The following is a 16,387-nucleotide window of genomic DNA, read 5'->3' on the forward strand; positions in this document are numbered from 1 at the left end:
TACAGAATGTAAAGATTAATAGAATACACATATGAAACACGTCACCTTTGAAAATCAGTTGGCTTATGAAAACTTTTGTAAGACTGAAAAGTTTTTAACATTTTAAAAAGTAGGAAAAAAGAAAGTTATATGTAACGTAATCCATGTAAAGGAATCTGTAACAATAAAATAGTAAATCTCTGATTACGAGTATTTTAAAATGTAGTGTAAAAGTACTTGATTTTTGGAATCTGATTACGTAATACAGATTACATATAATCAGTTACTACCCGGCTCTGAATATATGTGAGTTGCACCCAAATCTTTGCACAGTTTAGTTATGTTGTATGTATACTAAATAGATCGATGTAGCATGCGTATTGAAATAATATTGTGTTGTTAATTTGACATTGTCAGATTGTGATATAATCTGTGTAAGGTTATTACATGTTTTGTATATTAAATGATGGGGGCCTCATTTTGAAATCTGCTTGGGGCCCCCAAAAAGCTAGGGCAAATTAGTCGGCAGGCTGCCGGGAATTGTCTCGGTGATCCCGATGGTCCTGGACCAACTTATTTTTTCTCTTACTTGTGGGATTTACAGGGGAAGTGTCAAATACTGACGTGTTGGCGACCACTGATCTAGAATAAATATTTCAATAGATTGACAGCCCTAGTTAAAATACATACTGTTTCCCTCAAACAAAATTACAAATTTTTTCCTGAGCGATATTTAAACGATCCAGACGTGTCTGTATTTCGATGCGCTTTCTACTGACATCAGAGTCCTCACACAGGATCTCATTCACTTGTGCACCATCCATTAAACTCAGCATCTCAGTGCACAGGAGGCGAGCCGTCTCCTTCAGCATGAAATAGAGCATCATCATGGGCAACTGGTCAGCCATCCGCTGCACCACGATCTGAAAGAAAGTGTTCAGACTTGGTTAAAAACAGCTTAATAGGACATGTCCAATTTGATACTGCTATAAAAAGAACTTTTTTTAAATGCTTAGATGGCAAACATTGTTAACCATTTGTTGTCACACCTGATAATAAGCCTGAAGCATTTCAGTATACATTAATTTTTTATCAAAGCCAGGAAGGTTTTCTTTTGAAAATTTCTCATCATCATCAGCTTGGCAAATTTCATTCAAGAACTTCAAGTAGATAGCATCTTGAGTATAGATCATGTTCTCCATTTCAAACTGCTCCAAGATCCTTTGCTCTGCTTTGGCTTGCTGCTTTAAATGAATGTTGTCAATTTTGTTCTATGATTTAAAGTGGAAAAAATAAATATATGATCATGTACCAACTGATAAGAACATGAAACAATTGTAAGAATGTTCTTCATAATTTTAATATTTACCAAAGTGACATTTAGAAGGAAAGGGTACTTCTGGAACCACTGATGAGCCACATCAGCAAACTGCTTGTGGATGGTTTCTTAAGGAGAAACAGAAATTCAAAGAGGAACATGTTCAAAAGCCTTACGTTTGACATTAAACCAAGCAAGTGTGTTGCATTAAAATCTTTGGTTTTTATCATCACTCCTCAATGAAAATAAAGATGTATGATTCTACCTTTTATGACATCGAGTGTCTCTATAGAAGGCCTCTTGAGATTTTAAATGTTTCTGCAAAATCATCTGAAACACTTTGTAGTTGCTGAAGCCCAGCAATTCACATCCTCTGAATTTCTGTCTTTGCACCTTAAACTCTGCAATTGTCTTTTGAACTTGTTTATGGACGAGATACATTTTCATTAGACAATTTAACAAGCACTTACAAGATAGGCTACTACTCAAGAAAATTAGAAAAGACATATATAAAAGCAGTACATTCTTAACCTAACAGTATGTTTTTGAAATGTGTCAAGTGTATACTGACAGAAATCCACAGTAGAGATAAGATGATCATTCCACTTCTCAAACTCTGCCCGAAGCTGGACAAAAAGGTTATCCTCACTGATCAGCTCTCCAAATGACAAGTCCTTGATCGTCTCATTGAATCCCATTAACATCTGTGAGAATAGCATCATTTTATAACATGGATTTCAAGTTAAAGGGGCAAATGTGTATAAAAGTAAAATTCTAGTTTGCTCTCAAATGCTGCTGGTTGAAACAATATTAAGTGTAGCAAAACTTTTACACTTAAATTTACACTCACACCCATAATGTAAAAACCTGCCAAATAAAGTCTTTTGGTGAACCTTAAAATTTGGACTCAACACTACTGAGTTTGGACACTGTAGGGAAAAACCATCAATGTTGGGAGGGTTACTTTGGAAAGTTAATAGGTTACAAATGACAAGTTACACTATTTAAAAAGTAGTTAAGTAGTGTAGCTATTTCAATTTCTTTAAGTAATGTAACATTTACATTTGACATGCAATAATGCATCTAATTACATTTGATTACTTTTCTACATTTCTAACCAAGGTTTTTAACTGTTAATCATTTTCAACATTTAAACCAGGCAGGGTTACCCTTACATTAGTACTAAACACACTGATTACTCTCAGACTTTCAAAGTACTTCAAGTGAATTAGGATTATACAATTTTAAAGCACAACAACCACAAAATCACAATTTTAGCATCTCTTTTTACTTTAAAGGTGCAAAAGAGGATGTTTGTTTTATACATTTTTGCAATATTGTTTGAAACTGTCTTTTACTAAATGATAAAAGACTATTTATTAGGTGCACTGAAAGTAATAAAAATAATATGTCATAAGGTAGGGCCTTAAAAACATCAGCCAATCGTTGATGCAATCATCGCATAAACGATTGGCCCTCTGACTTGTCAATCACTGCGATTACGTTCCTTGTGAGAGACGTGCGCGCTCCAGTAACTTTATACAGACGACACATGCGCATAGCGCATGAAACTCCGTCTTTAGTTTCGGTTTGTTTCGTTGTCGCTCCTGCTTTCCTCCTCGAATTTGCATCATGGAAGAGAAAAAACCCGAAGGAGGACGTAAAAGAAATACTTTTTTTGAAGTTGCTGAGAATTGTCAGAAGAACGTAATCTAACCAGAGTCGTTATTGGAGAAACATTTCAACGCTGGAGAGAAATGAGGAACAAAAATTCTTCTCGAGAGGTAACAGTGATTATTCTTTCTTTCTGGAATAATTATTGTTGTACTGTTATTCAGGTATATTGACGTTGTTCTTGTACTGTAGTTGTAAGGCAGTGACCAGTCTGCTATGTGCTAGTTGAAATGGGAGTAGCGTCGACTGATCTAACTTTATGTCTTATGTGTTTATTATCATATCATTTTACATAATGAATCCACTGACGTGACACAGCATATGCCGGTGGCAAACAAACACTTGTTTGTGCACGAGTTTAGGAAGGCGTTCCCTAGAAATGAGCTGTGATGGAGGGGGCGGCATGCGCTCATTTAAAAAACTCAGTAACAGTTTTTGGATTCTCAGTCGGCGAAAACATCCTCTTTTGCGCCTTAATTTTGATTCTTTAAATCTTTGCATAGCAATGACAGGAAACACCAGCTTCTAGAAAAATTATTTGGAAGAACTGCTGAATATATATATATATATATATATATATATATATATATATATATATGAAGAAAATATCAGATTATCGCCTAAAAATTTGATTTGATGTAATTGGCAGGCAAGATGTGCTGAAAATTCAAAATAACCAATCAAAGCATCAGAATACAGCGTAGATGACACCAAATGCTCATTAGCATAATCAACAAACTGAGAACGCATTTAATATTGGAATTTAAATGCACTTTAGATATTTTTTTATTTCTGGTAAACTTTGACTTAAAACATTTTGTTTTACTGACATATAGCACTTTGGAAAACTCTCCACGTGTAAGTCTATAATCTTTTGTGTGGTTAAATTAATAAATTCAACAAACTTACTGTAATTAGAAAGGCTCTTGTTTCCTGAGGTTCCAGGGGTGGTCCAACTTCATACTCTTTGAGCTCACCCCTCAGCTCCCACAACTGCTTCTTTATTTTTTCAGAGAGCAGTGGCAGTGATTTCTAGTAGGTGAAAATCACATAAAATACTTAATAACAACAATGCAAAACAAAAAAATAGATTTGCGTTTTGTGAACAAAAACAGCGGTGCTTAGAAAACAGCATAATGTTAAAAACTGAGGTAAGTTTAGGTTGCTTTCGATAGTGTTCACGCTATGGGAATGCTTTCATCTGAAGCATGTGTGATGCAGGAATTTACTGACCAGTGTCTGAATCAAGTGACCTAAAGGGCATTTACTATTGCCGTAGTTTTCGGAATATAAGCAGCGTTTTTTTCTTACCTTGTCTGGTGCTGCGTCTTATAGTCAGGTGCGCCTTGTAAGTCAGTATGAATTCATTTTGACATTTATGAGGCAAGAGACAACATTACCGTCTACAGCCGCGAGAGTCCGTCATATGCTGCTTCTGTATTTATGTAATTTAATGGATTCAGTAATGTGAAATGACGAACTTCATACTACTTGGCTTGTTCGGTTAATTTAGACTATTCAACCTTCCAGGTAAGTTCTGTATGCTATGGTTTATTGTTTAAATAACTGATAATATAACTTTAACGTACAGACATCTATTCAGCCTGCTGTTCTGTCTGCTATTGTTTAGTTGAATAACTTGCCTTTCCAGATTAAATGTCTGTTCTTCGGCTTAGATTTTGGTAAATAATTTTCTAAATTAACGCGACGTATAGTCCACTGTGACTTATATATGTCATATCGTGTTAATGACGCATTTTTGAATGATGCGACTTATACTCCGGTGTGGCTTATAGTCCAAAAACTACGGGACAATTAAGCATTTAGCTGACACTAGCTGCGTTTCCTTTACAGATTTGCGCAAAAATTATGCAATATTGTCAAAATGACAGCGTTTCCGTTAACTGATGCTATGCATCTTAAGAGTAATTTTGTTCTCTTGCGATAAGTCATACCAAAGCCATGGCACGGGTGTGATTAGTAAGGATTTTATGGGGCAGAGGTGGCTGTTTAACATCCTCCGTGAGCAACAAACTACGCTCAGGGCTGCTGAAAGTAAATGGCACAAAACTAACAACCCCGCTGACTGCTGTTACTACTATCAGTCACTTGTTTCTTCTTTTTCAGCTAGCGTCACCACCGCTACGTCATCACACCTCACCGCAAAGGTAAGTAACGCTCCCAACACTGAGCAGCTATTCAAAACTTTCAATTCTTTGCTTTGCCCCCCTCCCGCTCCACCAACTTCCTTAACACCATCCGATGACCCATTTGGGCACACAGTGGGGGACAGGGGTCATTTCTAGTACTAGTCTTAATTATATATACCCCATTAGCATTAGGGGTGGGAAAACAGGTTTGAAACTGTATAAAGTGTTAAGACTGACTTTGCTCTGGGTTCAGTCTGACTCCGCTGAACCAAAAGTATGACGTGCTTTGTCACTGCTACCACAATAAACGACTTCATCAAGATTTTCTATGTCCTCATCATTTTTTTCTTATATATTTATAAAAAAAGAAGCATAGAAAGATTTTTTTTACAAAAACAGTGTGTGTACACTGTAAGAAAAAATCCGTAGAAATTACAATGTTATTGCAGCTGGGTTGCCGGTAATATACCGTAGATTTAAATGTATGTCATTTAATGGCAAGAGTTTGTTCAAATTAACAAGTCTTTATCTTTACAAAATAAAACTATACAATAACAGCCTCATGCAAAGCATTCTGGGAACCAGAAATCATCATCAACCTTTTTCTGTTTTTTTGCTTCAGATGTTGTTTCCCAGAATGTTTAGCTTGATGCTGTTTTTTTAGTTTTACTCTGTAAAGACAAAGACTTGTAAATGTTTAATGTTCATTTAACTTTGAACAAAATGTTGCCAGTAAATAACAAATTTAAATCTACGGTAAATTACCGGCAACCCAGTTGCAATTTCTACTGATTTTTTTTACAGTATTGTGCACAAAGTGACTAAAATAATTCCAGGAGTGGAAATGGAGATGAAAAGACATTTTTGAAAAGACATTTTCGAATTTCAATATGCTGCTGTGCAAAGAACTGTGGGGGAGATTTTAAGACACACTTACTTTGATATGATCAACAAGATACTGGGAGAGTTTGGTTCCAAGACATTTAATTGTAGCTTTGTCCTCATTTAGTAGGCAACTGAAGAAATAAACATTTGTATAGTGTTTTAGTCCAGTAAAGACTGATAACCAATTAATTTGATTTAAACATTAACTTGACCTTGCTTATGAGCTAACAGCAATAGAAACCAATCAACTAGGTTCAAAAATGCAGAATTCTGTTGCTGGCTTGTGCCTTGAGTTATCATGGCAAGGACAAAGGACCAAAAAGTAAATCTAACATTAATTTAAAGAAAAAACATTTTTTTCCAGATTATTACCTGAAAACCTCATGATTTTTGAAGAAGTCTGTCTCCATTTGTGTGGCCTTCTCCAGAGACATTTTCTCATCAATTTGCTTTTGGCCTCTACACTTCACCATGATGTAACCTTTGCTGAGAGGGATAACTTTGTTCTGGACAATTGCCAGAATGTTTTGCTCTGTGCCCTTGTCAATGAGATCCGGCTTGGTCAAAATTGCTGTATTAAATGGAAAAAAGGTATTTTGTAATAACTTTTTTGTTTATGTTTTTGTGGGAGGTTTTGATACTGTTTTCACTCCACAGAAAGATGGTATTATCCAATGATGCAAACTACAAAACATGTCATTTTCGTGAGTCATGTAATGTTATTCACAAGAAACAGTGATGGAGCCTTTATAGGGATAGGATTAGGAATAAATGTGTGAATGTGAATAAATTTAATGGTATCAAGTAAATACTTTTGCCAAAGTTAAAAAAAATTAAACTCTCCTGTCTGTGTTACTATGCGTTCCCACCAGACGCCGAAGAGGGGCAAAAATGCGCTATCCGCGCGTAATTGGACGCTTGAACATTTTGAGTTCACTCGCTTCATTCGCGTGTGAAGCCGCACGTGACATTCGCATCATGGCTTCTGTGACTTCGCTCACTTCCTGTTATCATGTCACTACTAAAGCAAGCTCCTGATTGGTTAACACGACGCAAATATCCTGCAAAGTTCAGTTTTTCAACTCGTGCGCTTTTCCGCGGCAACGCTCAATTCCTTCCGTGCGTCTCACGCCATTTGCGCATGCCGTGCCGCAGGATGTTTATTCGTGTCTTTGCATTGACTTAACATGTAAATCACCTGCGCTTGCCGCCTCTTCCGTGTCTGGTGTGAACGCACAGTATGTGTCCTTTGGGACACAACTCCAGTTATCTAACATAATGGTTATGTGATGTTTTTTTGCATTTACTTTTTATGACATTTAAAGACCAGTTTGTAAACTGATTATCTATTAGAGCGTGCTAACACTAGGCATTTGGTACCCAAACCTGGTTGGCTTGACCCCGAAGTATGGTTTGTTTTCAAAATCACTTAATAAGCCTTAACCTATAATTATGATGAACTCTATCGCATTTCTTTAAAATAATTGCATCATTTAATATGATAAGTGTACTCTGGTACTGATCATAAAGTGTAGTGTGAATGCATGCATACTGGAGAGTGGGGACAATTTTACTTGTACAGTTCGGTCTGGTTAAGTATATATGAGTGTGCCCTTTCTTACCTAAAGTTCTTTTACCATCAGGATCCACTTCTTGTGCCATTTTTAGTGCTTCTGTTGTTGCAATATCGATGTTACAAGGGACGACCACCATGTTTACAGTTTCACTCTTCTCAATAAATTTGAAGATAAGACGTTTAATCTACAACATATAAAGTCATTTGTTAGGTCAGGTAATTCTAAGCACCACATCTCTGAAGCAGGATTAGCACCGCTTTTACAGGGTTAAACCCACATTATAGTGCCATATGTGTACAATGAGAAACAAGTGTAGTTGAAAGGTTATGACTCAATGCGTAGCAGCAGACCGCCAATAAAATTTTATTTACATAGTGCTTTTAAAAATTGTTCCTTATACAGCTTCACATAAAACAGAAACAAAGAAAACAAGGAAGAGCAAAGAAAAACAAAGCATAGCACTTTTAAAGTCAATCAAGTCATTTCTATTTAGATAATGTAAGAATTAGTACTTTATTCCAGGCCATATTATATGGACTAGGATGGAATACATGGGGGTATTCATTTTTGTTAGTAGTAGATAAGTGTACCATACTATATACCTGGACTGGTAATCTGGCATACCGGGCAAATGCCTGGTGGGCTGACGCACTTGGGGGCCGGTAAATATAATATGATTTTTTTTATTGGCCAACGACCGGCCCATAAAGCAGGGACAGCGGCCCATTGGTTCATTTTCCATACTGACACTGGGCTGGCCCAATCATCTCTTAGCAGGCACCACCCCTCCCCCTTTTTTTCTTGTGTCAGATGCAGTCAGTGTGGACTACAGTGTGGATGTATCACACATCTCACACTATTTTTGTCTGATCAGCCCATAATACTCCTACATCGCACAACAGGACCCAATGCTTTTTTTTCTATGTTTCTGTTTTTACATAATTCGTCAATAGCGCTAAAAGGCGCGGTGGCAATGTACTGCATTTTCCAAAAAAGTAAGCGTAAGATGTTTTTCTCCCGCAATGTCTTATTTAAAAGAGAAGCAGAGTAGATCTCGAAATCACAATTGTTCTGTCATTGGAAAAGTCACTGAAAGTGTTAACCGCCCATTTAGTTGTCTTTTTCGTATTGACCTCATCTTTGTTGTAGACTTTAACCTGATAACGAACACTGTGCCGTACACGGTACACCCCCTCCCTTGTACGTGAGCCTGCATAAACGTCATTGTAACGTTGAAGCATTAAATCTTCAAAATATACGGTCATGCGGCACATCGTTGGAAAGCTTAGACTTCAGGGATTCCATTAAGACGTCACCTCTTCAGGATACCCGACTTGAACCATAGAAGCGATATGTCAGAGACACCCATAGCTATGAGGGTCGACAGTAGGATGTGGTGATTTATTGTGTCAAAAGCGGCGGACAGATCCAGTAAGATCAACACAGATGATTTGGAAGCTAACCTTGCCTGCCTTAGGGCTTCAATGACTGAGAGCAGCGCAGTCCGCTTTTGAAACCAGACTGAGGAGGTTGCTTTGTGTGAAGAAAGAGGAGAGCTGAAGAGTCTTGGCAATGAAGGGAAGAAAAAACAGGTCTGAAGTTCTCTAGCATAGCAGGATTGAGTGTGGGTTTCTCCAGCAGCGGGGTTATCCGAGCCTCTTTAAATGCTGCAAGGAGGGTACCAGTGGAAAGAGATGAATTGATAATGTGGGTGAGAGCAGGGATAACCGACGGTGAGATGGCCTGAAGGAGATGGGTGGGTATGGGATCTAGCGAGCAGGTTGACGGATGGTTAGAAACAAAGACCTTGGAAACATCTGCTTCAGATAGGAGAGAGAAGGAGGGAAGCGAGAATGCCTCAGAGGTTTGAGTATGCGCAAGAAGCGACGGTTCAGAGAACTGACTGCTGTATTAGTTTTTTTCACAAAGAAGGAAGCAAAATCATCAGCCGTTAAGTCAGATGAAGGTGGGGGGGCAGGTGGACAAAGAAGAGTAGAGAAGGTCTTGAAGAGGGTGCAAGAGTCAGGTTAGCTGTTGATTTTAGAGTGATAGTATTGGGTCTTAGCAGAAGAGACATCCATGTAGAAGGAGGTAAGAAGAGACTGATAGACACAGAGGTCAGCAGGATCATTTGATCTGTGCCACTTCTTCTCTGCAGCCCTGAGTCTGGAGCGATGTTCACCGAGAACCTTAGATAGCCAAGGGGCAGATGGTGTGGCAGGGACGGTGCAGATGTCAGGGGGCATAATCTGTCTAAGCAGGATGTAAGAGTGGAACATAGTGTGTTGGTAGCGTTGGGAGTTGGTTAGTAGGGGAGAGCGTGGAAGAGACCACAGAGGATAAGTGGGAGGGAGAGAGTGTGCGCAGGTTGCGCGGGAACGTGACCAATGGGGGATCGTGTGCAGTGACTGGGGAAGATAGGTTGATAACTTGCTTCCTTCATGGCACTTGAAGTTTGAGGCCTGTGAGCCACACAAGGAAAACAGCTTCGGACGTGGCTATTGTTCTGGATATTCTATCCATAGTCTTGTTTGAGCCCATTGAGACTGTTCTAGTCAAGTTTGTGGCACTTAAGTATTTCTATTAGCGATCACTTCTCTGAGGAGAGTGGCTGCCCTGTTGGTTTCCCCTACATGTCAGGAATTTGCACCGGGTATGGTTAAGGTTTTTCTGTACCTGAGGCCCGGCTATGTAACTAAGGTACTGACTAACGTGCTGTGCCCCATTGTTTGCAAGCTCTCTGACCTCTCCCATTTAGGGATCAAAACCAGGAGAAGCTATGCATCCAGTGTGAGCATACTTATGTTCAAAGGTCTTCTAAGTGGAGCAGATGTTAGAAAATTTTGTATGCTTTGGCTTACCCAAGAAAGGTCTTCCGGCAACCAAGCAAATCCTTAGTAAGTGGATAGTTGAGGCTATTTCTCTTGCTTTCAAGACCTCTGGACATCCTTTGTCTATTGCCGCCAGAGCTCATTGTGTTCTTCACATCCATCCTGGAAAGTCAGTGCCCTGCAGAGTTAAGCTCCAACCTGTGATTTTCTAGTTATCATGAAGACACGGATGAGCTTGCTCAGGTGTGTTTGATTAAAGTTGAAGCTAAACTCTGCAGGGCACCGGCTCTCCAGAGTTGGATGTGAAGAACAATAAGGGTATGGCAGCCTCGAGGGCCTTGTGGCTAAGGGTTTCAGTTCAGGATGTCTGTGATGCAGCAGGTTGGTCCTCTCCGCTCACATTCATTTGGTTCTTCAAGTAAGATGGCGGCGCTACACCTGAGAACCTGGTGCTTATGTCTTAGCTGTGACAGCTTTGCACCTTTATTTTTGACAGCGTAGGATATATCTGAGAGTTTCTTTATAAGGGTAGCTTGTAGGTTGGGGGTTTGAGGATATTAAAAAAATTCTGTAAGAAAGGGGGGCCCGGTGGAAAAGTTTGGGAACCAATGACATTTAACACTAACCTGATTTCCAATATCTTCTGGCTGTCCTTTTACTGGGACTCTTGCTATTCCAGGTAAATCAATCAGCGTGAGGTCACACACATTTTGTGACATAATCTCTAAAGTAATGAGCTCATCACAGATTCCAACCCCTTTCCCTGCCAGTTCATTTTGAGCTGTGAAACACACATGAAAATACACACTGAGGAAAGTCATAGCGTTTTTGAAATAACATGAGGAATGGTAAATAATGACATACTTTTCATGGCCAAATAAACAGTTATTTTTATGATATAGTATATGTTTCATAACCTGTATGCATTAAATACCTTAACATTTACATAAAAAATGTATTCCAGTACAAATTACAAATTTGATAATGTCAGTATTGTTCAGCAATATCAATGTAATCAGTACACTTTTGGATACAAGATTGAACTTTCAAAAATAATACCTTGAAACGATTTCAAAATAACAGCACCTGTTCTGACTAAAAGATGCAAACTGTCCCTTAACTCCACTTGGCTGTATTTTCACAAATGCGTTTCACATGTAAATGTATTTTATTTATCACAGTGGAATAGGCATTGGTTGAGCACCTAATGTACTTGAGACTACTTACCATCTGCAATGAGCTGTTCAACTGATAAGGGATTCTTGATTTCAACATTTTTGTCACGGTAAGATAACGATGCCTTCCAGCTAATTCCACTCCTTACCTTCCGTAACTTCAGTTCTAGTGGACATCTAGTCACAATTCCTTGAAAAAAAAAACATTTTACACTTCAACTAACATATCAATCAGACTCTACTGGTGAAGTAATTAGTACATTTCAACATAGTAATGTAGGTTGCTGATAAAATAAACTCAATAGTTTACTTGTTTTAGCTATTTATTAGCAATTCATATTATGAACATAAATATCTAGTATGGCTTATAAGAGAGAAAACAGTTCTCACCAGTCCCTCTAGGAAGGGCAACACCAGACAGTGCTTCCAACACAGAACTTTTTCCAGAACTTTGGTCTCCAATTACTACAATAGTTGGCAGGGCCAGATCATTCTGAATGCCAACTGATCGCAGAGTGTCAATAAGATTAATGTATGGACGTATTCTCTCCTCCAAATGATCTTGAATCAGTCCTCTCAATTCCTTCCTGTAAAGATCACAATTTAAATATTGCGTTATGGTTTGGTATTTGTATAATGTTTTCCAAGGCATCAGTAAAAATTGTTTGTCTGTGGCTAGTGTGTGTTCATGGATGTATTAAGAGATGCACACAACAACAAAACATCTGTTGAAGTTTACTTCTAGTACAGAATACTGCAAGTTACAATCACAGGGATAATGCACTTTCTCAGCAACAACAGTTTTAACTGTGTCTCTCATTACCCTAGCCTACGAGCAATCAACTGGCTAAAATGGTAAACAGAATTGCTGCATCTGAAATAGCCTACTTCCTATATAGAAGCCAAAAAGCAATAGGCAAGGTGAGTATAATGTACGATAAGGTTATCAGATGTCCCGGAGGACACCAAAAAACAGGACTGTCCCCGGAAAACGGGGACGTCTGGTCACCTTATCGTACATAATACTCATACTTACTCATACATAATACAGACCGGAGCTGTCCCCGGAATATTTCCCCGTTTTACAGCACGTCCAAAACAACCAGCAAAAACACAGAAAAACCCGATCAACATGTAGCCTTTGTAGTACCAGACCGGAGCAATCATGTAATGATAATTTTCACCAGCAGAGGGGGCCGGGATACACTGTAACTTGGTTGCGTGTCACTGCTTTAGTGAATAAGAATTTACTACGAGACAAACAAGAACGCGCCATCAAGTTATCTTCAGTCAAGATATCTTAAGATATGAAAACAGTCAAAGTTATCAGGGGTTAAGGTACTAACTACTCATGTTAAAGTAATAAACCAATGAAGTTAACTGATCACAGCATGGTACTGAGCATTTGTTTTGTGTAAGCTAATGTTAAATATATGAAGAGTTTGGTTCCAAAACGCAATAAATGCCATTTTTGAAGAAAATGATTTACTGCCAAAATCAGTATTATATCAGGTCAGTTTTTAGAAGTAAATTCTTAATTTTACTTGAAATCCAATATCCGTCGTGTTATTCTGTCATCTTTTCTCCCTTTTTTCCCAAAACGCTATAAACACCACTCCTCCTTTTCTACAGAATGCAATAAATCCGCTTATTACACGGCTCTCTGGAATGCTTGATTCTGATTGGTCAGTTGAGACATTTGCAGGTTCGTTCTTTTCAAATAATAACCGCTCCAAAGTAATAACGCATAGCCGGACTACTTGTACGAGTAAAATCGCTCCGCGCCAATAAAGATCAATAAAGATTACTGTCTGTTTGGCGCCATCTTGTGACAAACACTCGACAACCACGACAAGACACAGAGAGCTTACTGAGACTGAACTTGACAAAATAGAGCATGACAGCTACGAAGCCAACACACAAAAAAATACAGAATGGGCATTAAAACTTCTCAAAGACTGGCTAAAAGAGAAAAAAATGGAGACAGACAAGTATGAAGCAGAGGATCTTAATAAGGTATTACGATCATTTTATGCATCTGTGCAAAGTTTCGCGGAAGGATAAAAATGTAAATTTAAAACAAATATGCCTATAAAATGTTTCAAATTCATATTCAGGTCCGGTTTTTTTCTTATGTGACAAGTAGCCGTGTAATAAGCGGGATAATGTAGAGGCAGCCGGTAGTTATCGGGAAATAAGCCCCTTCAGTGTGATACAAGACCCTCCGCTTCGCGTCGGGTCCTGATCACACTGTCGGGGCTTGTTTCCCGATGGCTACCGGCTGCCTCTACATTATCCCTTACTTAATAAACTTACAGCGCACCATTCCACACAATGTAAACAAACAATGGCGGCGCGTTGAGTACACAGAGTCCTTGTTTTCCTCATCTACTTTGTACTTCGTGATCAACAAACAAACAAAAACAAAATAATACTTTAATGACATTGCTAAACCTGTGATGGTTTTCTGTGACGGGAAAGAAAAGTAAGCCATCAACATCTAATAATTTACGCGAGAGGCACTCGGGAGACGGCTGCTTGTTCTCCCGACAGCATCAAGCTTCTGTCATGCTAACACATTGACCCCAGAGGATCTTATGAAAAACTTTCCATAATTTTACTCAAAGCTACGAGAATCGAGGAGGCCCAAAACATTTTACAGCTGATCACTGTGAAAAAAGTTAAGCGACAACATCAAGTATAACAGCAGCAATGACAGTGTCATTAATATAACAAAGTAAGTGTTTTGATTAATGCCATTAATGTTTATTTTTAATCAGTGTGTACCACTAGTCAACTAAATGAATATTAAAAGGCAAAGATGAATGCACATTTATATATTAATTGACTAGATTTATAGATTTTTGAAAAAAAAATTGTCATGGATTTACTGCATTTTGTGGAAAAAATAATCAGTTTTTATAATGAAAGTTTGTAACAGAAAATAGTGGTTTTCATCTTGTCACCACGTTTTACCGAAATTTGTCAAAATGGATTAATTGCGTTTTGGAACCAAACTCTTCATATTTACATTTTGCATTATTCATTCTGTTCTTCGCGTTTAAAATGCTATAAAAGCAAGCTGAAGTAGTGTAATGTTTGATGAAGTATGTCTCTGTGCATTGTATAAAAAGGGGAAAAAATTCGATTTCGTCTTCAGAAATTGTTCAATTAGTTGAATTAGAAACACTGCAAACTCTTGTTTTCAGTACAAATTAAAAAATTCCTAAATCAAGATGCATTTTCTTGATGAGCAACATGACCTAAGAAAATAAGGGGTGGTGCACACCAAAACTTTTAAACGCGGCTGAAACACCTGGACAACGCCGAATGCCAGCTGTTTTTCAGGTGAGCGCTTTGGTAGCTCTGATACGTCAGCTGTGAGATGGTTGGTTGCTGTGATACTTGTCCTGCCCCTCCTCCACTGTGATTGGATGGCCGCGTGAGAACTGACATTGACGAGCGGAGCATGAGAACGGACATTTTCCAACTCTCGGCGCTCAGCGCTGAGCGTGGAAAATCCGCCGGACACAGGTTTTCAGCGCGGAAGAAAACCGCTAGCTGCTGGCTTATTTGAAAAACGCAGAGCTTCCATTGGAAACAATTGGAAACAACTGAAAACATGCGCCGGCCGCGGGCGTAAAAGCTTTGGTGTGCACGCCCCCTTAGTCTAGTTTTTAGACCAAAAATATCAAATTTGTGCTTAAAACAAGCACAAAAAAATCTGCCAACACTTAACTCTTTCCCCGCCATTGACAAGTTATCTCGTCAATCTGCAATACCGCTATTATCCACCAGGTGGCGCAACTTATAAAACCCGGAAGTATTGCCCCTAGGGCAAACAGCTGTATGTTTTAAAGATCGCTCTGAATGGGATCTCTATCAAAAGTCTTTCACAAAAATGGAATTATCTCAGCTTTTTGCTCAAAAGTTTGTGTTTTTGATGAAACCTACACATATTTGAGAGATGATAAAAACAGAACACAGAAAGGAAGGATGAAATTTTTTTGAGAGGGTCTGTTCTTTTATTTCTTATATTGTATGTTTATATATTTAAAAAGGAGCATTTTCCGGAAGGCATTAAAATTTTGTGAAAATCATAAAAAATGCTGGCGGGGAAAGAGTTAATTAAAAAAATGTCTGGGGTAATTGGCAATTTTTTTTGCATGTATTAAGCACAAATTTATTATCAATTTATTATTATTTGTCTTAAAGCTAGATTTTTTTTGTTAGGGGATTTTGCTTATCAAGAAAATGCATCTTGATTTAAGATTAGATATTTATACTAAAAACAAGACAAAAATACTATTAAGAAAGAAGTAAGTAGGCTAAGTCAGTCATTTTTTTGCAGTGAACCCACAACAATAAAAAGAAGGAAACTTTCAAAAAAAAAACGTTTTGTCCTCATTTTTTAATTCATAGATAACAACAAATTATATTTTAATGATATTTTGTCCATTGATCTAGGAAATGTTTTCATCTTAAAAATCTGGTCACCTTAATGTACGAATTCATAGTGTTTGAACCGAACATTAGGGAAAACGTAGAAGGTGAAAGAATAAGCGGCGTCTCCGGTAAACAAATGTCAGAAAATAATAATGCAGGTCTATTCAAATGTAAATAAATAAGGAAACAACTGTTCGTTGTGGTTATTCATGTTGTCAAGTTGTTATTTTGATGGATGTAAAAGGCTACATCTGAATTAATTCAGTAGGTAATGTTTTCAGTTGTTCAAATGTATTTATATATAGTTGTTTTAACTTTACATGTAATAGAAACAAAGAAAATTACAGAAAAA

The 16,387-nt window shown here is 38.0% G+C and overlaps 1 protein-coding gene across 1 annotated transcript; it reads right to left on the bottom strand.

Annotated features, from left to right (window-relative positions):
* Positions 1-677: 677 nt before the first annotated feature.
* On the bottom strand, positions 678-15,088 carry LOC129423448 (interferon-induced GTP-binding protein Mx3). Its single transcript, XM_073871048.1, is given in 14 exon segments — positions 678-902; positions 1,029-1,250; positions 1,349-1,425; positions 1,563-1,606; positions 1,608-1,716; positions 1,869-2,001; positions 3,881-4,003; positions 6,059-6,137; positions 6,379-6,577; positions 7,629-7,767; positions 11,041-11,195; positions 11,642-11,779; positions 11,980-12,176; positions 14,906-15,088. Coding segments are annotated over 14 exon segments (2,007 nt in total). The 5' UTR covers positions 15,073-15,088.
* Positions 15,089-16,387: the final 1,299 nt, after the last annotated feature.

The sequence above is a fragment of the Misgurnus anguillicaudatus genome, chromosome 9 (assembly GCF_027580225.2).
Source record: "Misgurnus anguillicaudatus chromosome 9, ASM2758022v2, whole genome shotgun sequence".
In the NCBI taxonomy this organism is placed as follows: Eukaryota; Metazoa; Chordata; class Actinopteri; order Cypriniformes; family Cobitidae; genus Misgurnus; species Misgurnus anguillicaudatus.